Here is a 21,110-nt window from a genome sequence, read left to right as displayed (position 1 = left end):
CATTGAGAAAATCTTTATGTTAACCGAAATTGTGTAACATTTTGTGTAAAGTAAAATAATTTGCGTGACTTTAAATAATGACAATGTAATAATATTGTATAAATTTGTTTAAAAGAAACTTAAGAAAGTTAAAATTCAATAATTCATGTATAAAAATGTGTTTTATACTAAAATATGTTGAATTAGTAAAATATGTAATGCTGTATGTATTTAATTTTTTTGATTTATCATTAAGACGAGTTTAGATTCAGCACATTGCACAAAGAGTTACACTAGTACATAACGTAACCCATGTGTGTGGTCCTATGATGTTTCATATCGTCTTGGTTTCTGACAATCCGTGATGAAATAGAGCAGCATGTGTATCATTACAACAATAAACAGTATATTTATTACTGTTCGTCTTTATACATCATAACTTTGGAAAGTAACAACTGGCACCACTGAAGCAGTAGTCTACTGGCACTGAAAGAGGCGCTGTATGAGACAAACCTAACGTAGAGACTCATGCCATCTATCAGTTACAATGACGCAATATGATTGTAAAAATGGATGCCTTACGAATCACTGTAACGGGTTGCCATCTCGTGGCGGGAACAGGCAAACAGCCTAAGTTACACATTTACTAAACTATACTAAGAAATAATTAAATATTTTACGTTCTGTTTAATTTGTTAAAAAGTTTAGATTATTAAAAGAACTGTAAAATTACGTACTTTGTTTTACAAACAGTCATGGTTTTAGAAATAAGTAATAATTGATAAGGAAACACCCGCATGTTAATCTGAGCGGCTGTATCACACTTTTTTTTTGGGAAGAGACAGCTCTCAAACAAAGATTGTCTAAGCGGTCAGTAGTAATATGATCACAGTGCAGGTGTATAGTGTTTCCATGGTGAAAATCAAGTACTGGTAAAATTCGCCTCGGATGTCCGCTGTATGATGCTACTGTTTTATAAAAAGTACAGCCAAACTTTGTGTTACGGAAGAAGAGTTTTACTCTGATTTATTGTAGAGTAAAAAGTCAGATGTATTGTGGATCATGGGGCTCTGCGAGCTGCAAGAGACTTATTGGTGGCTATACGTACAACGGAAGATCCTGTAACTACAAACAGTAAGCTGCCACTTCACTTCCAGCAGCATTTGTTTGAGAGACTTGGACATAACACGTAATCACGCGAAATGAAATAGTTTTATTTGGTCTGTGCGACAGCATACATCAGTCCTATTTTGTCAGGCCTCAACTGACGCTGAGACGCAACATCATTGTTACAGGTAGTGTGCGAAACTCGGTTCATAGTTGTTGGCCACTGATAAATCTTGTATACAACTGGATCTAAAGCCTCAGTGTCAGTTAAGGCCTGAAGATGTTGTACTGAAGCACCGAAACCGGTAGCCATATAATAAATAACACCGGCTGTAGGTGTTCCATTTTATTACGTAAGTGATAAGGAACATAGCATGCACAACTTCAACGCTGGCGTAAGTGAGTGGTTGAGAATGAAACATATCGATCCCAGCCGCAGTTTAGCACATTTCTTTACTAGACACGGTCCTTATCCTACGCACTGAAACCGCGTGTGTCTGAGATAGATACCTACTTGCACATGCGGTGAAGAATGTTCCCCAGAACATTTTGTCTTCTTCTGCGGGCAATACGCGAGCATTAGACATAGACAGACGACGTAAAAAGAGACAAACATATTTACACAACAATAATAGACGAAGAACAATGGGTACAACTAACTACATTAACAAAAAGTATTTCAAAAACAACACGTGAAGATTATCCGCGGATACGGCAGACAGGCGGTCTGTATGCAACGAAATAACAATCTCCAGAGGGTGGACGAGCCACAGTGACAGCGAAAAGAGTAACACTAAAGAGGAACAGGCCGAGGAGGAAGAAGAGATGAAAAAGTAATTCAGGCTTTTAGAATGATGAACCAGACATAACAACATAACACGCCAAAATGCACTGACAAATTGTACATATCAGGACAGCGAGTTCTGGAGCAAATGTAATGTAAGGTGCTGGCGGTCTAACCAAGAAAGTACCCAAATTTGTACAGGGATGAGGACCTAATATTAGTGCTTATGATTAGCAATAGCATTTCTCTACTACTGACTAAACTTTTTGTTGTGACTGCCGGTCACCAGCTCGAAGAACCCATTCCTAGGTATTTACTGCTAGTCACAATTGGTGATGGCACTAAGAAATCACTCCTCTATCCAATCATCTGTTTACATTCTTCTTAAAACAACAATTTTTTTATATTTCAACGACAAATAATTGTTTTTTAAAGAAGTATTTTTCTTTGTCAAATGTTGCAGATAAAAGAAAAACAAAAAACAAAAAATAAAAAACTACAGAACAGTTGATAAACGGAAAGCATAAGAAGTATGACCTGTTTTGAAACATCAGGTAAGGGGTCTTGAAATTTACATAAATAAATAAATAGTATCGTCACGAAAGTTATAGTTTGCTGATTAATAAATGACTATTTTAACAAACTGTTATGACAAAACATAGGACGACAATCAGATATCCACTCACTGCTCCATCACTACTCCATCCAGGGTGGCGAAATACTGTTTTTTTTTTTTTTTACCTCTGACAACCAGGTTCAGCGACTCATTGTAAAGACCAATCATCCCATGCCTCTACAGATTTCCCAGTATTTCATTTTATCATACAGCTCTTTTGTTGTAGCCTCTTGAATTTCGAACGACTGTGTATTATTGTTAAGTTATGATCTACATGCAGGTCCACGTTTAGGTATCCTGTGTATTCTGTTGATTGGTTTATAAATATTGAACTGACTATGGCGCAGTCCAGCAGGTATATTCATCTACATTTACATCTACATCTACATCGATGCTCCGCAGCCACCATACGGTGCGTGGCGGAGGGTGAGTACCACTACTTATCATTACACTTCCTGTTCCATTCGCAAATAAAGCGTCGGAAAATTGACTATCTATATGCCTCCGTCTGAGTGACTTCTTGTCTTTTCTACATAGACTACCTTCTTTCGTGATTTTGAAAGTAGGCATTCACTACAATCAGCTCAATTGTATCACCTAGAGGAAATGCTCTGTCTTCTCATTTCTTTCCTGTAGCTATTGTTCTCCAGTAATGCTGTCTTCATATTTTTCCTTTCCTATGTCGTTCCAGTTACCTAAGACTATCACTTTTTCATCACCCAAACATATTTTAATATTTATTCAGTTTCTTATCACCTGCTTGTGATCTGAGAGTGCCAACTTGTGCAGTGATGATTGATGCACGTTCATATGTTTCGTTACATTTTTCGTTTTTCCGACAATATTCAAAAATTCTAAACAACAACGATTCGCAAAAAGTTTGCCTTTTTCTCCTCCCTCTCGGCAGTCCCCTACCAGACAGCCGACTTCTTCACCTTGAGGATACAAGGGACGTGTAATAAGTAACGCAACACATTTTTTTCTGAAAGCAAGTTGGTTTTATTCAGGATTCCAAAACACCTTATTATTCCGTAATCTTTTGGTCACAGAACTCTAGTTTTCAACATAATCTCCTATTAATTCGATGGCCTTACGCCATCCTACCGAGAGGGCCAGTATGTCTATATGGTACCACTCTACTGATCGACGTCGGAACCGACGTCTCGCTGTATCAGTAACCTCCCATCACAAACGTACTGCTTCCCAAAGAATGCATCCTTCATTGGGCCAAACGAATGAAGTTGGAAGGTGCGAGATCCGGGATGTAGAGTAGATGAGGAGGAACTGATCGCCGGCCTTAGTGGCCGAGCGGTTCTAGGCGCTTCAGTCTGAAACCGCGCGACCGCTACGGTCGCAGAATCGAATCCTGCCTCGGTCATGGATGTATGTGATGTCCTTAGGTTAGTTAGGTTTCAGTAGTTCTAAGTTCTAGGTGACTGATGCCCTCAGATGTTAAGTCCCATAGTGCTCAGAGCCATTTGAACCATTTTTGAGGAACTGATCAGTGAAGTTTTGTGAGCTCCTTTCCTCTTCGCAGACTTGAGTGAGGCAAGGCCGTGTCGTGCAGAAGGGAAAGTTCTTTTGCAATTTTGTGGTGTCGAACAAGTTGAAGTGGAGCTTCCTGGCAGATTAAAACTGTGTGCGGACCGAAACTCAAACTCGGGACGTTTACCTTTCGCGGGCAACTGCTTTACCATCTGAGCTACCCGGCACGACTCACGTCCCTTCCTCACAGCTCCACTTCTGCCAGTACCTCGTCTCCTACCTTCCATACTTTACAGAAGATCTCCTGCGAACCTTGCAGAACTAGCACTCCTGAAAGAAAGGATACTGCGGAGACATGGCTTAGCCACAGCCTGTGGGATGTTTCCAGAATGCCCGCGAAAGGCAAAGGTCTTGAGTTCGAGTCTCGGTCCGGCACACAGTTTTAATCTGCCAGGAAGTTTCATATCAGCGCACACTCCGCTGCAGAGCAAAATCTCATTCTGGAAACATCCCCCAGGCTGTGGCTAAGCCATGTCTCCGCAATATCCTTTCTTTCAGGAGTGCTAGTTCTGCATGGTTCGGAGGAGAGCTTCTGTAAACTTTGGAAGGCAGGAGACGAGGTACTGGCAGAAGTAAAGCTGTGAGTACTGGGCGTGAGTCGTGCTTGGGTAGCTCAGTTGGTAGAGCACCTGCCCGCGAAAGGCAGAGGTCCCGAGTTCGAGTCTCGGTCCGGCACACAGTTTTAATCTGTCATGAAGTTTCATATCAGCACACACTCAGCTGCAGAGTGAAAAACTCATTCTGGAAGTTGAAGTGATTTCTTCAGTTTCCTGAGAGTAGCACAATACGCTTCAGAGTTGATTGCTGCACCATCACGGAAGACATCATATAGAATAGCTTCTTCAGAGTCCCAGACGTCCGTCGTCATGACCTTACATCTTCGGAGGAGAGGTGGTGTCGCGCCACTCCATGGATTGCCGTTTAGATTCGGGTTCGAAATAATGAACCCATGTTTCATCGACTGTGACGATGTTCCACAAAAATTGTCACGATCAGCCTCGTAACGCGCAAGCACTTCCTCACAGATGGTCCTTGGCTGCTCTTTGTGGTCTTCTGTTTGGCGTCGAGGAACCCCGCGCCACACACCTTTGAGTACTCCAAGTGGTGGACGGGTGTGTCAGAACTGCCAACAAAGACGTCCAGTTGTGCAGAGAGGCATGTGACTGCGATCTCCTCGAACGAGAGCGCTCGCACCTTCTAACATTGTAGGGGCCACAGCTGTGTGCGGCCAACCGGTACGCGGGATATCGGACACGTTTGCGCGATCTTGTTCCGATGATGACAAGCGCCTCGCCCAACTCACCGTGCTTTTTTTCACTGGCAGGTCTCCGTAGACATTCTCCAAGAGCTTATAAATATCTGCGATGCTCTGTTTTTCCGCCAAAAGAATCTCAGTGACAGCTCTCTGCTTGGAACGCAACTCAGTTGCAGACGCCATTTGGAATGCTACGTATAGCGCTGCAACCAGTCGAAACTACATGAAACAATAGGGGCCAAAACGGAAATATTCCACTGTAGCGATGCAAGGTGTACCAAATTTGTCATAAAAGTCCGTAAATTACTCAAATGATGGTATTTTTCAGTACAGGTATTTCGTTCATTCTAAGCGAGTATCAATTCGTGATGTCATCGTCCAGATATGAGTTAACAGTAATCTGAATCCGTTTTAGCAGACTAATAGTTTCTTTCACGGGATAAAATTTTATTATTATGAAATACAAGTTCTTGAAGTTTACTTAGAATAGGAAATGTTTGGTAATTGCATGACGCCGGCCGGTGTGGCCGAGCGCTTCTAGGCGCTTCAGTCTGGAACCGCGCGACTGCTACGGTCGCAGGTTCGAATCCTGCCTCGGGCATGGATGTGTGTGATGTGCTTAGGTTAGTTAGATTTAAGTAGTTCTAAGTTCTAGGGGACTGATGACCTCAGATGTTAAGTTCCATAGTGCTCAGAGCCATTCTTGAACCAATTTAGTGCCATAATTTATCTGTTTAATATTAAGGTATTTTGATTTTTGCATGCATGTAAAAAGTGTGAATTTATGTGCGGGTTTTACTCTTAGACGAGTTACCACTTAGAGTGCTAAAAGTGCGTGTGTACAGTTTCATTTAGACTTTACGTAAGACAGACATATGACGTTATTACAAAAACTCGTTTAGCCGATCAGGGAAAATTGAATCCTGCGCGCTCGATCTGAAACACGTTACACGCTAGCGCGTGATTGAGATTTCCATCAAATCGCGTACAACAATTGCAAACATGCTTGGACTTAATGCACGAAGTTTGAAATTACTTTTCGAGACAAATACTGATTTTTGATAAAAACGAACCGAAAATTTATTCAAAATATCGAGATTCTGTTTTAATTAGGGCACATATCACCTTGTTCATCACGTTGCTTAGCAACACTGTAATGCAAATCAATTCATTCATTAGAATGATTTGCGACGTAATAAATCGCATTACACATATTGTACAAGCTGTTACACGGAATTTGCTGGTCGAATGAGAGTATAAGCGTGTTCTTTTCCAGAAATGCCAATAAACCAGCGGTTTCAAAAGTTAAATTACCAACTGTTGTGTAACTTCAGTGATATTGCATTTCACTGACGAACACTATTCTTATTGATAAATGAACTAATTTTGAATACTCACCAACACTGTCAAGCAGCAGTTCACATCACAACCAGTAATAAATGCCAATATAACTGAAAGGACATTACTCATTAAAACACAGCAATCAGCTTCCAATATGTACCAGATTGTTCCACGCCACTACTAAACTTTTTTCGTGACGCTTCACAAGAGATCTCAAGAAGCTGGGATCAAGAAACAAGAAAAGAAAAGACATCGGTACACCACGATGTCTCACAACAAATTCTGCATTTTTTCAACCGAAATTTGCCGATAAAAATGTCTTGTATAATTTATTGAACGCCCATCGTCTTTTGAGAAGGATGTTGTCATCCTGAGAACATATTCGACTACTGCGTTTATGGAGGACATTTTTTGCACCTTAGTTACTGTGACCTCCATTGACTTTTACAGACATAAATCTTTGGTCACTGCTGTTCTTTCGTTTCCACACCTTCCCAATCCACGCTCAAGGATGCGTCCTCTTTCATAAACTTTGGCGATATACCTAGATCGAGGTGTCCCGACGTATTTGATCACCACTCTTTCTGTAAAAGAGTCCAGTACCTCAGCCACAGGGCCACCTCACTTGGTAAAGACACTGAAGTCGTATTAGGACGATTGGAGATCAGAATTCCGTTGTGTTATTGTAAGTTACGTTTCCAACGTTTTCCTTAACGCCTTTCAGAGGAATCAGAAACAGTTCAAAGAGAAGATGGTTGATTCCCACCGCATTCAATAAACCCTAATACCAGCTTGATGCTATTTTCCACTTCTTCCTCACTTATTCTTTTTACATCACCGCTCAGTGAAGATATATTTTCTACAGTTTCTTGGGACAGTAGCGTGCTAGCAGAAATGATAGTCTGCAGTATATGGTGCCCTCTTGTGCAAGCGACGACCTCACAATCGGACCAGAGTTCCTTGTTGACACGAGTTACGCCGGCAGAAACCGCTTTCCGTTGAGCACCGCGGGATGCTTCTGTTTACGGTGCGTCTGTTACACTGGATCCTAAGAGCAAACATGCTTAGCTGTCGTTTGTCGCAAGCTATTGTTCCAGGAAAGTGTTCGCTAAAGCCTATTTGACTGATTTCTGTCAGGAAAGCCGCGGTGCAAAGAGCTCTCAGCAAACGCAGGGTTCTTCCTAAATACTATCTCTTTTTTCTCCATATGAGAAACTCAGATAAGAGAATGAACGTTATGCACCATTTGTCGACGTTGTGCGACTCTAAGTTACACGCACAGTAAATATTTCTTATCGAGCTGATGCCCCTGTATAATGGAGATAATGTAATCTATACCCCCATTCCACTTTCTACATTTTATGCTTAACACAGTGCGGTTATAATTAAACTTTCGCTACTGGAGCCAGTATAGACGGAAATCTATTTACCGTACGAGTACCCAACCTCCAAGCAACGATATGCAGGCTGTGCGTTGCAGGATTTGCGTTGTCAGTAGTTTAAGGTTAAGACCTGGAATCAGGCGACGTATGGTTGAAAAACATACTTCAGTGCGCATTACAGTTGCAGATAGTCAACATCGGTCTGGATGAGATGAACCAGCCTTCATTCGTAAAGCTGTTTTATCAAAACAACAGTAACAGTTCACCTACTCTTTGCGAGTATCGACGCTTTAACGCAATACGGAAAGGTCCTCTTTCGCTCCAGGGTTGAAGAAGATGGTTCTAAATAACTGGCTATTTGAGAATTGCTTCTGGGAGAGGCTGACGGCCAACTGGGCCACAAATTGTTGAAGAAGTTGCTGTTGCCATGGCTGAGAATGCTGGGCGCCATGTGCGATCTTCAAGCCGTGCACAAGCTGTGTCACGAGAGCAGAAAATTTGATGGACCACCGTTCGAAAAGTGCCGTTGCAGGCTGTCGTGGACGCAGATCATCATCGTAATGAGCAACGTTTATAACCTGGAACGTGGTACGCAATTAATAAATGTTACCCTCTCATGTAGAAATTAAAATGTGTTTCTTTCAACTGCTTACTCATTATTTCTCTTCCACATGTCCTTACAATGTTTCCACAAAGTTTCATAGCCCTACGACCACTCGTTTCTTGTGCGGGCGCTCTTAAGTGGCGAAAGTTTAATTATAACCACCCTGTATCTTTGAACTGCCAATGGCCTTGCCGCAGTGGTAACACCGTTTCCCGTCAGATCACCGAAGTTAAGAGCTGCGGGGCTGGGCTAGCACTTGGATGGGTGACCATCCGGTCTACCGATCGCTGTTGGCAAGCGGGGTGCCCTGAGCCCCTGTGAGGCAGACTGAGGAGCTGCTTGATTGAGAAGTAGCGGCTCTGGTCTCGGAAACTGGCCAGGAGAGCGGTGTGCTGACCACATGCCCCTCCATATCCGCATCCAGTGACGCCTATGCGCTGAGGATGACACGGCGGTCGGTTGGTACCGTTGAGCCTTCATGGCCTGCTCAGGAGATGTTTAGAGTTTTTTTTAGTATCTCTGAACTCTATAGCACCCTGCTGAACGTTTTATGATTTTCCCGTGCAGATTTTTAGTTACAGAGTACTTCCATTTCAGAAGGATCCAACTAGAAGGTAACATATACAGCCCGTAGTCAGGAAGAGTCGGTGTTCAATCAGTCTATCGACAGACAAGTCTAGGAGTATCTATCAATATCTTCATACACCACTTGCAAAATAAGCCCAGAACATCACTGAAGACTTGCCCCTTCAGTCAGCAGTGTTCAAACAACCACTAATGCCTATGCAGCACTACAAATAGGCCACCGAAGCATCCATACACTTAGGCAGACCTCCTAAATGTCGATCCCATGTTACCACCGATTCTGAAACAGTAACCAAGAAATTCATTTTACTTTTAGTAGAGTATTTGGCAAGATTTCTCTCCCCACATTCCAAGAACCACCAGCGAATGTACCACTTCTACCGCATATTTACGCTGCCAGTGTGCGCACGTAACCTTCATACGTGATAATGAGTAGTCCACAGACATAATTAATTGGAGAAATCCATGAAACTAACAAGGTGCTTCCTCTTGCTCCAGAAGGTGTCTCGGTTACTACTGAATCTCACAAGGTGTATTGCCCGATGCCTCATTCGACTACCCCAGCGTGTATCACAGATCATAAAGTGAACACTCTTTGCGACTACCCCATCTCTCTCTAATGAACTAAACTTTGCAATACTGGAAAATATAAAAACTACATTTAGAATACAGAGCGTACACAACAATATGGAAACGCATGACTGAACGTTGATGCAGAAGTCAGCCAATGCTGTAGGTTTCGTTGTTATATTTCACAAAGAACGTCACTTGTACAAGTCCTCAATACGTTGCAAGGGTTATTCGTGGTCGGAACAGTGCTCTGTGTAGCTGTGAGTGCATTACATCGGAGCTCAGTGACTTCGGATGTGGGCAAATTTTTGGTGCTCGTACAGTGGATGCTTTCGTAAGCAAGGTACCCGAAGTGTCTCGTGTTCCAAGACACAACGTATCGAAGATTTATACCGCGTACGGGGAAAGTAGAAAAATATCATCCTCCAAGTCACATCGCGGAGAAAGCGTGTGTTGAGTGACCGTGACGTACCGTCATGGGAGAGGATTGAGACGAAAAATAAGATGACGACAGCTGCAAAAGTCACCGCAGAACTCAATTTCGCACTCGCGAACCCTGCTCGGAACAACACGAAGGGAGCTCCATTTGCAGGGAATTGCAGCACGAGTTTCTAAATCCTCACATAAGTGATGCATATGCTCCTAACGGGAAAACGTGATGCCGAAGCTATAAAACCTGGACTAATGGAAGGATTTAATTTGGTCGAATTTTCACTTTGTTTCTAGCTTCTGGCCGACTTTACCACGGTAAGAGTCCGGTGATGTTTGGGGCAGCCATATCGCCGTATTTCGCGGCCCTCATTGTTACTCTGTAACACCTGCCAGATTAGCCGAGAACACCAATGCGCTGCTTCCTGGACTCGGGTAGGCGCGCCGGCCCCTGATCGAATCCGCCCAGCGAATTAACGACGTGGGCTGGTGGTCTTCCACATCCCGCTAGGTGAATACCGTGCAGGTTCCCACATCGCGCCTCAGTTACACGCCACACAGACATCTGTGACACTTCCGCACTATTTGCAGACAGCTGGGGTACACTGATTCCGTCCGACAGGAAGGGCATCCGGCCACCCCTTTCAATTAATCTTGCCAATTTCGTTGTAACCACGCCGACCCTGCGACCATTGAGAGACAAAGGCGCAAGTGAAAGAAAGAAAGATTGTTACTCTGTAAGGGCGCATTACTGCCAAGGATTATTTTGCTGATCAGGTCCATCCCACAGTACAATGTTTGTTCCCCAAAGATTATGCTGTGTTCCAAGACGACAGGGCCCATGTTCACACAGCTCGCATCGTCCAGGACCGGTTTTATGAGCACAAGGTTGGATTAGGGCATCTTCACTGGCCACCATAGTTACCAGATCACAATATTATCGACTTTCGTTGTCTACTTTTGAGAGAAGGGAGCGTGATCCCTATCCACCTCCATCATCGTTACCATGAACATGCCACTATTTTGCAGGAATAAAGCTTCCTCGGAAACCATACAGGACCTGCATTTATCCACTACGACCAGCCTGTAAACTGTTTTGAGTGCCAACGGGTTTCCTACACCGATTTAGGCAATGGTAATGTGTTGTGTTTTTTGTGTTACTTTTGTCCTCTTTCTTCGAATAATTAAATTTGTAGGTGATTCGGTGGTATACTGGCTGCCAAATTTAGCACACAGACTTGCCACCTACAGCAGCAACAATATGAAATAGAGGTATTTGTTTTGCGGACCGACGCCACACTATCATGCCACGGCTGGGCCCATATGATTATAACGAACGCAACATGCTAAAGCCCGTTATATTCGGATATTCCGTACTCGGATACGTCAATTGCAGTCCTATACACGGAACCTAGACTCGTCTGAAAAGACATCGTGGTGTCACTTTTGTGTCCAAGGTTATCGTTGGGCGCTTCACTGCTGCCTCGTCAAGATATGATGCGTCACTCACTGGTAGCTGCGCTGTCAGTCCATGGTACTCCAGATGTCACTCTTCGTCTGAATATCTGTTCTGTGGCAAACAGGCGCAATATCTGACTTGAGTTCCGTGACCTGTTGTACAGTCCTGCACGGACAAGCAAACAACCTGTCTGTCCTCTCAGGCACTATCCGTGTGGAACTACAGTCAACTTGCATGACCTTGGTCCTCGTGATCCATCGATTCCATATTCGCATGACAGTCGTGGACACTCGTGAAATCCCGACCAACGCGAGCACTTATATTGCGAAACGCTGAACCGTAATGTTTACACGGCATTATTTTACTGCTGTCGAATTTCGACTGGTGCTGATAGCCGTTTATGTTTATTACACGGAGCGTAACACAATCTTCTCACAAACAAACAACATTCAAACGTGATCTCCGAATGTGAAACCAGTTGCGTAATCTTTCCTTGTATAAAGAATGCAGATGGCGTTACTCCTACATATTGTGTGCATTTCCACTGAAAAAACACTCATCAAAAAATGTTTTGCGTCACCCAAGCTCCCAGAACTCCTGAAGTTAGACGTTGACTGTGGATATTGTATCACAGACACAGTCCCCTTAACTGTTTAGAGATGTCACTAAACCCGCCCAAAGATGTAAACAACCATGCATGAGCAGTGCCCATTAGACGGAGAGGGTCCGACAGCCGATCAGTTCCAATCATTCCACCAGGAAGGAGGTACACGCCTCGTGTTGTCTGTAGTTCAATCATGCCCTAGACGGTCAATACCGCGGTTCGATCACGCCCGCATTGGTACTTTGTGCCAGGAAGTGCCCTCAACAAGGGAAGTGTCCAGGCGTCTCGGAGTGAACCAAAGCAATTTTGTTCGGACATGGAGGAGATACAGACAGACAGGAACTGTAGATGACATGCCTCGCTCAGGCCGCACAAGGCTACTACTGCGGTGGATGGCCGCTACCTATGGATTATGGATCGGAGGAACCCTGACAGCAACGCCACATGGTAAATAATGCTTCTCATGAAGCCACAGGATGTTGTGTTATGACTCAAACTGTGCACAATAGGCTGAATGATGTCCAACTTCACTCCTGACGTCCACGGCGAGGTCCAGCTTTGCAACCACAGCACCATGCAGCGCGCTACAGATGGGCCAAACAACATGCCGAATGGCCTGCTCAGGATTGGCATCACGTTCTCTTCACCGATGAGTGTCGCATATGGCTTCAACCAGACAATCGTCGGAGACGTGTTCAGAGGCAACGCGGTCAGGCTGAACGCCTTAGGCACAGTGTCCAGCGAGTGCATCAATGTGGAGGTTCCCTGCCGTTTTGGACTGGCAACTGGCAGTATGTGGGGACGACGTACGCCGCTGGTGGTCATGGAAGGCGCCGTAACGGCTGTACGATATGTGAATGTCATCCTCCGATCGATAGTGCAACCATATCGGCAGCATATTGACGAGGTATTCGTCTTGATGGACGACAATTTGCGCCGCCACCGTGCACATCTTGTGAATGACTTCATTCAGGATAGCGACATCACTCGACTAGAGTGGCCAGGCTGTTCTCCAGACATGAACCCTGTCGAAAATGTCTGGGATAGGTTGAAAAGGGCTGCTTATGGACGATGTGACCCACCAACCACTCTGAGGGATCTATGCCGAATCGCCGTTGAGGAGTGGGACAATCTGGCCCAACAGTGCCTTGATGAACTTTTGGATAGTATGCCACGACGAATACAGGCATGCATCAAAGCAAGAGGACGTGCTACTGGGTAGTAGAGGTACCAGTGTGTACAGAAATCTGGACCACCACCTCTGAAGGTCTCACTGTCTGGTGGTACAACATGCAATGTGTGGTTTTCATGAGCAGTAAAAGGGGCAGATATGATGTTTATGTTGATCTCTATTCCAATTTTCTGTACAAGTTCCGGAACTCTCGGAACCGAGATGATGCAAAACTTTTTTTGATGTGTGTATATCGTCATTTTTTCCATTAGTTCACTGTTATTATTTGAGTTTACATATTATCATTTTGTCATTTTGAGATAGTGAGTGGAACTGTGGATGTTAGAAAATGGAGTTCCAAGTGGAGAATTCGGTACATTTCCGATATATTCTTCTGTTTGAGGTCAGTACAGGGCTGACAGCAGCGGAGGCAGGCAGTAATATTTGCACCGTGTATGGCGATAATGTCTTTCAACGGACCAGGGCAAGAAAATTATTTTCTCGTTTTAAGGAGGATCGTTTTGACGTTAAATGACTCTCGACGGTCAGGAAGACCTTTGGGGTTTGATGAAGATCGATCGAACGCACTAACCCACAATGATCCACGTCATTGTACTCGAGAACTGGTAAATTTGATGAACTGTGATCATCCCACCATCGAATAACATTTACATGCAATGAGGAAGGTTCAATAAAAGGGTGTGTGGGTGAAGTGTTCTAAGCTAAAATCACAAAGATCAGGGTGGGGGGTGGGGGGGTGGGGGGGGGGTCATATGTGCACTCTTCTTGCTCTTCACGAACTGGCTCGTGAACAACACCGACCATTCCTGTCCTGTATCGTTACTGGGGACGAGAAATGTTGTCTTTATGCTAACATAGGGAAATGATAGGATTGGTTGAGCCCAAGCAAAGCAACAACTGTCTGTACAAAGATCTGCGCACATCCACGAAAGATAATGTTATACATTTGGTGGAACATCGACCGGTGTGGTGTAGCAAGAATTGCTTCCCTGATGTGTAACCATCACTGCTGCCAGTTGTTGTCAGCAACTGAGACGTGTTGCTGACGCAGTCCAAGAACAACTACCAGGAACACCTTGTTAAGCGATGCTATTCCATGATAAAACCCGATCACATTCCTTTAGGTAACACTATTCGGGAGTTTCGTTGGGAAGTCATTCGGCACCCACCTTGTTCACCAGATCTTGCACCCTCAGATTTCATCTTTTCGGCTGTCTGTTGAACAGCCTTCAAGGAACTTCATTTTCGGATAAAAATGCGCTCCGAATATGGCTGGACGAGTTTTTCGCCTCAAAACCACGTGATTTCTACAGTTTCGGAATCAGAAAGTTACCCCTGCGTTGGCAGACCGTTGTAAATAGTGAAGGAGAATGTATTACTGATGACTAAAGTCTCTGTCATGTGTATCCTTTCCGTTTATTAAAGTTACGCGCCAACTCAATAACATCATGTTGCGAGTTAAATGCGCTGGAATTAAAAGATGATTAAAGAGAAAGATTATAATAATTCCTTTTTTTCTCTGTCCTTATTTCAGCATATGTAGATAGATGAAACACAGAGTATTCACCATTCCTGCAAGTAATACTTTGTTACAAATTAGTATTCACATGATGCTTTCCAGAATTCATAGGATACTCGAGGAGGTAATACTCTCTACTAATTTATAGATTCATAGCCTATTTTTGGGAAGCATCTTACCGCAACTGGGAACTATTTCTGTTGCGAAAAGCTGATATAAAAACTCACACCACGTAATTCCAGCTCAGGGTATTGCACCGATTTGCAGCATACTTAATATCAACATTGCTTCTGCGTCTGACGAATCTGCCCGAAGGAAGGTATTCCGCACCGTTTGTGAACTTTTGTCACATAGAATTGTAACGATATTAGGGTAAAGGCACATAAAAAGTAGGCTTGTGTCGGCTATTTCATCTTTATCATTGCCCTATTTCAAAGACAATTGACCGTCTCAGTAGATTCTCTTGTGTTACGGCAGCAATATTTTTCACACTTACCTGACATGTAACATCAGAAATGTTTCTTTCTTGTGTTCAGGTGTCTGCCCTATCCTCCTGTTATCAACTATTCCTCTTCTCAATTTACAGTTTTCTCCTGCTGTTCGTCTGAACAGCCGAATGAACAACACTCGGAAAGAAATTTGTTCTGTAGTTACCGTAGCCACATTTTGAATGGTAAGTTAAGACAAAATATTATTAAAAAAGCCACATAACTGCTCAAGACGAATGCGTAGTATTTGTTAACCATTGCTTTACGTCACAAGGGCAATGAAAAAACACAAACCATCCCTTCTGGAAACGCACTTCTTTTTTTTTATCCACCACTGGTTTCTGCGCACTGCTATCAGCCATAACCATAGCTGCTTTATTTCTGACATTCTGATATCAAATAATGGATGCAAGTCTCATCCACGGTAAGAAATGGTGCACAAGATGGTTCGGATGCCCAAATGACCGTTTTTACCATTTGTTTTCAGTCAGCAAAAGAAATGTTCAAATGTGTGTGAAATCTTATGGGACTTAACTGCTAAGGTCATCAGTCCCTAAGCTTACACACTACTTAACCTAAATTATCCTAAGGACAAACACACACACTCATGCCCGAGGGAGGACTCGAACCTCCGCCGGTTTCAGTCAGCACTCAACATGTGTGACACCCATCTTACATGAACCTTTCTCATAGTTAATTCACCATGTCAAATACGCGGATGTAGTCTGTACTGTGTCAGATATGTATTATGCCTCTAATTGCGAATTATCTGGTTCCACGTGTGCAGTTTCTCTACGATTTCATCTATTGGTATAACTTCTGGATATCGTTTACGTAGATCGATAGAATTCTGCCCTTTTTTAAATTCAGTATCACATTGCTTAAAAGCTGAAAATAAAGAGGAAGACCCCTTACAGATTTTTACTATCTTTACATCAATTTCCACTGACGCTAAACCATCCAAGATGAAAGAATTTACATCAGTGTTCCTGTTAATTCTTTTGAAATACCGACAGCATATATATTTCACAAAGTTTAAATAAAAATATTGTTTATAATATATATTAGCATAACAGAAACCAAATTTTATTTCTATGAATATAATTTTTGAGCCAGATGTAGAAAATTAGAGCTTGGCCTCATGCGAAGGCCAATAACCATTTATAGCTGTTTGTTACAAGGGGCAGTCAAATGAAAACGGGATAGATAGAAAAGTAAGTAAACTGATTATTGTTTTAAAAAAGAATCGCTATAACTGTAAATACATTGATCTCACTGTGAGACAAGACGGTCAGTGCCTTCTTGGAGAGATGTACGAGGTTGCCTGCGGAACTATGATTGCACACAGGCATGTACCTCTTCGTGCGAATCAAATCGACGGCCACGAATGTCTTTCTTCAGGGCTCCAAAAATACTGAAATCGCATAGGGAGAAAGCGGTACTGTATGGAGGATGTGTAAGGGTTTCCCAGCGAAACTTCTGCACCGTAGTCGAAATATCCTTGGCAACAAGTGGGCGATCATTGTCCTGCAACAGAATGATGCTGCCCGTCAACATTCTCGGGAGTTTAGACTTGACGCCTTTCAATTTTTGCAAAATGTCCACATACCACTGTGGGTTAATTGTGGCTCCCTGCTGCAGAATATCAATGAGCAGTGGTCCCTCACAATCAAATAAAAAGATCTTCATGACTTTCCCGGAGCTAGCGTTCCTGTTGTTTCGACTACACTGCAGAAATTTCACTCAGAAGCCATTAAAAATCCTTCATAAGCTCCCGAACTCTACCCGTGCGACTTCCATATTTTTGGAGACCTGAAGGAAACATTCATGGTCGCCGGTTTGCTTCAGGCGAAGAGGTGCACCATGGGTACAATCATGGCTCCATAGGCAACCATAAATATTTTTTTGTGAAGGCGTTGACCGTCTTGTCTCACAGTGGAATAAATGTATTAACAGTTATGGCAACTACTTTTGAAATAATAAACAATTTACTGACTTTTTTTCCATCTGCCTCGTTTCCACTTGACTGCCCCTTATACAGTCGCAGTTGTGATGTCACATAGTAACTGTAACTAATGAGTACTCAGCAATAAATTTCCATTGGTTACTGCATCTCTTGATAAACTTTATGTTTTTTTGTCCGGATATAGTTGTTTCTCTCGTGAATGTTTCAAGAAAGGAAGCGGTGAAAAGTAGCTCATAAAAACGCCTGCGAGAGGCGAAACTGGAAGTGGGATAGCACTTCTTCCTCTCACTCCTTTCTGTCCCAAGGCTGCCGCTGGTCTGTGATGTAAGTCTGTGATGTAGTCTTACCAGTAGACCTTCCTATCCAGCTGGCTGTGATTCACTGCACTAACAGTTTTTTTTTATTTTTTTACTACCCTTTTCCCCATAGCTTTGCCCACATACGCATTAAACATGTATTGCACACATCTGCTCCTGCCTCCTCTTTGTGTCCTCCTCTTCCACCCATCTCTTTGTCCATCTCCTTCTCAACTCCTCTCTCTCTCCATCTTCTTCTCCCCTTCTCTCTTCTCATCTCTTCTCTCCCTATCTCATTTTCCATCTCCTCCTGCACACCTCTCAATATTCATCCCACATTTCCTGAATCATCTTCTCCTTCCCATCTTTCTCTGACCATCCCTTCCTTTCTCCCCCTACATGTCCAGCCCCATGTGCACCACTCTATTCCAATCCATCCTATCCTGCCCCATACCTCTGTCCAACGCTCTCTCCATCTCATCCTTCCCCAGCTGTGCCCATACACACGTGTAGCCTCTGCAAAACAGGCTGCTAAGGCAGGCTTATACTAATCGTGCAGTCTATCTGTTCTTTTGGGCACCCTATTCATCAGGGGACTGTAAACGTTATTTTCTCCCCGACCTGTAGGCAACCACACAAAATCAAGTCGATAAAGCAGGATGATACTACACCAGCACATCATGCCTGTCATGCAGGACATGGTATCTGGAAAACCACTTCTTGCTCCTGATGTATAGGCTGCCTGCAAAACAGATCGGCAGGGCAGCTCGATACTATTCCACACATTAATCACCTTTCATTCGTGTTAGCCTACATGCCAGAGGCTGGAATAGCACATATTTGCCTGTATCTCTGCTCCTATTGGAGCTGGATGGTTAGAAATCACTAGGGGCTTGTTGTTTTTGTGCCGAATTTGGTGAAATAGATCTGAAATTGGGGAGAAGATCCTCGACATACACATATATGCACATACGCTCTATTTTTTTATGTATAACAGATCTACAGCACAGGAGAAAGTTCCAGAGAAATGTGCTGCAGATCTTACATCAACTTTATGGGGAATAAATGAACAAGAAAACCTAAGCACTGATATTGTTTTAATGGAATAAAATTAAAAGTACATTGTGACAAAAAAATACATTTCAGCAGTTGCACATGAACACTACCAGCGTTAAGAAATTATTAATGCAGTAGCTACAGATACCAAATGTGTCCAAATAAAGAACTTGACCAATATTATTTCGGAAGGAGCAGTACACTAAACAAGTGAGACGATTTACTATGTTTATGTAGCTCAAACTTCTTGAATTCAGACACACGTACTCTGTTGGCGTGCTTTCATTCACGGAAATATTTTCGGAACGGCGCACTGCTGGCAACCGCAACCCTGCATAAAGCGCTCTGTAGCGGCTTTTACGTGTATAGAAATATGAAGATGTATTACCTGCGACAATGGAGGCCGCGATGTAATTCCCGACGGAGGCACCGACAACGGAGCCGACGAGAGTCCAGCGGCGGCCTAAGCGGTCGGCGAGGAAGCGGGCGGCCACGTAGCCCGGCAGCTCGGCCAGCGATTGCACTGACCAGTTGAGGAACGGGTTGCCGCCCAAGTTAGTCACGTTCAGGATGACGCTGTAGTACGCCAGCGAGAATATCATCCTGCACAGGAGGCGAGGCGCCAGGCGCTTTAGCACACCGTGCCTTTCATAGCGGTCGCTATCACAAAATGCCTCAAAATGTGACACTCGAGGTTTAATTCTCTTTTTCAGTGTATTTATAAATCTTTTAGACGTGCTGCTGGTGGCGGTTGCTGCCATGGGGAGTAATTTATACTCCAGATGAAGTTAGCACTGACTACTATACGTGAAAGATACCTTTACAGATGAAGGAATTTTGCAGTATAAGGCCACTTATAAGTATGATGTTACACCACCACTGTCATTAATGCATGCATCGCTTGGATTGGGAAGGGTGCCATAATGTCCCTGTATCTCTCCTGAGCCAAGGGGGTCCACAGCTATTGCAACTGGTCCCTGATATCGTGGATACTGGCGCTGGAACGGAGTTGATGTCCAAGTAGGGCTCACACATGTTCTATTCAGGACAGGTCTGAGGATCTTCTTGGGCATGGGAGTACCTCAACATCACACCGAGAGTTCATAGAGGAGTCATCTGCGGACAAACAAAGCATGATACTACCTCTTGACAGGTACCACATGAGGATGCAGTATGTGTGAGACGTATCGTTTACCGTTAGAGTTCCCTCAGTCACTAACAGCCGTGACCTGAAGTCATATCTAATGGCTACCAACACCATGACGCTAGGATACACAAGCCGGCCGAAGTGGCCGTGCGGTTAAAGGCGCTGCAGTCTGGAACCGCAAGACCGCTACGGTCGCAGGTTCGAATCCTGCCTCGGGCATGGATGTGTGTGATGTCCTTAGGTTAGTTAGGTTTAACTAGTTCTAAGTTCTAGGGGACTAATGACCTCAGCAGTTGAGTCCCATAGTGCTCAGAGCCATTTGAACCATTTTCTTTTTAGGATACGTATGTGACCCTCCAAACTCTGGGTGAAGGGACCTCTCCCCCGGGTCGTCGCCAAGCTTGCGACGATGGTAAGTGTTGAACACAACGCGATGCCATTCATGATCAGAACATGGCTCCCCAGTCGTGGCACTAATCTAAAAGAAGCCGTTTGTTTGTGTTGGAGTATTAACGACAGCCTACGCAAAGCGACGGTAATTCCCTAGTCCTGCTGCTGCTAGTGACCAGTGGTGGAGGATGATGCAGCGTGTTTCAGGAAGTTCATTATTTGGTGTCGGAATGCCGACCGGAATCTTGACGACGATTATACCTGCCCTTACATTCCTACGCGGTTTAACATCGGACCACTGTCAGATTCGAAAGCACCACAAATGTGGATAATGCACACTTCTACCAGCCAGCCAAATAGAGAGCCGGCCGTTGTGGCCGAGCGGTTCTAGGCGCTTCAGTCTGGAAACGCGCTACCGCTACGGTCTCAGGTCCGAATCCTGCCTCGGGCATAGATGTGTGTGATGTCCTTAGGTTAGTTAGGTTTAAGTAGTTCTACGTTCTAGGGAACTGACGACCTCAGATGTTAAGTCACATAGTGCTCAGAGCCATTTGAGTAAGTTTTGACCCAAATAGAGACCTGCAGTAAGGCCCCTTTCAAACTGTGTTAGTTGCTGATACCGCTGTCCCACACGAGTACTCAGCGTCTCCGTGTTCTCACATCCATCACTCAATATCAGACGCTGTTCATGTCTCTTATAGACGCTTCCAGGTTTGGAAACAACGGTGAACGCGAAGCAACACTAATGCTTTCTGGTGGTCATTCTACCTGTCACAGAGAATTGCTACTTTAATCA

General features: G+C 43.8%; 1 protein-coding gene across 3 annotated transcripts in view; it reads right to left on the bottom strand.

The window, feature by feature from the left end:
- The window catches only part of LOC126458315 (organic cation transporter 1-like), a 90,166-nt gene that overhangs the window by 18,161 nt on the left and 50,895 nt on the right, over positions 1-21,110 (bottom strand). For all 3 annotated transcript variants that reach the window (XM_050095278.1, XM_050095269.1, XM_050095285.1), the window contains one exon: positions 19,166-19,380. In XM_050095278.1, the coding sequence (XP_049951235.1) occupies positions 19,166-19,380 (215 nt within the window). The remainder of the gene's footprint in view (positions 1-19,165; positions 19,381-21,110) is intronic.

This window comes from Schistocerca serialis, chromosome 1 (assembly GCF_023864345.2).
Source record: "Schistocerca serialis cubense isolate TAMUIC-IGC-003099 chromosome 1, iqSchSeri2.2, whole genome shotgun sequence".
Classification (NCBI taxonomy): Eukaryota; Metazoa; Arthropoda; class Insecta; order Orthoptera; family Acrididae; genus Schistocerca; species Schistocerca serialis.
This window is presented reverse-complemented; position numbering and strand designations above follow the sequence as displayed.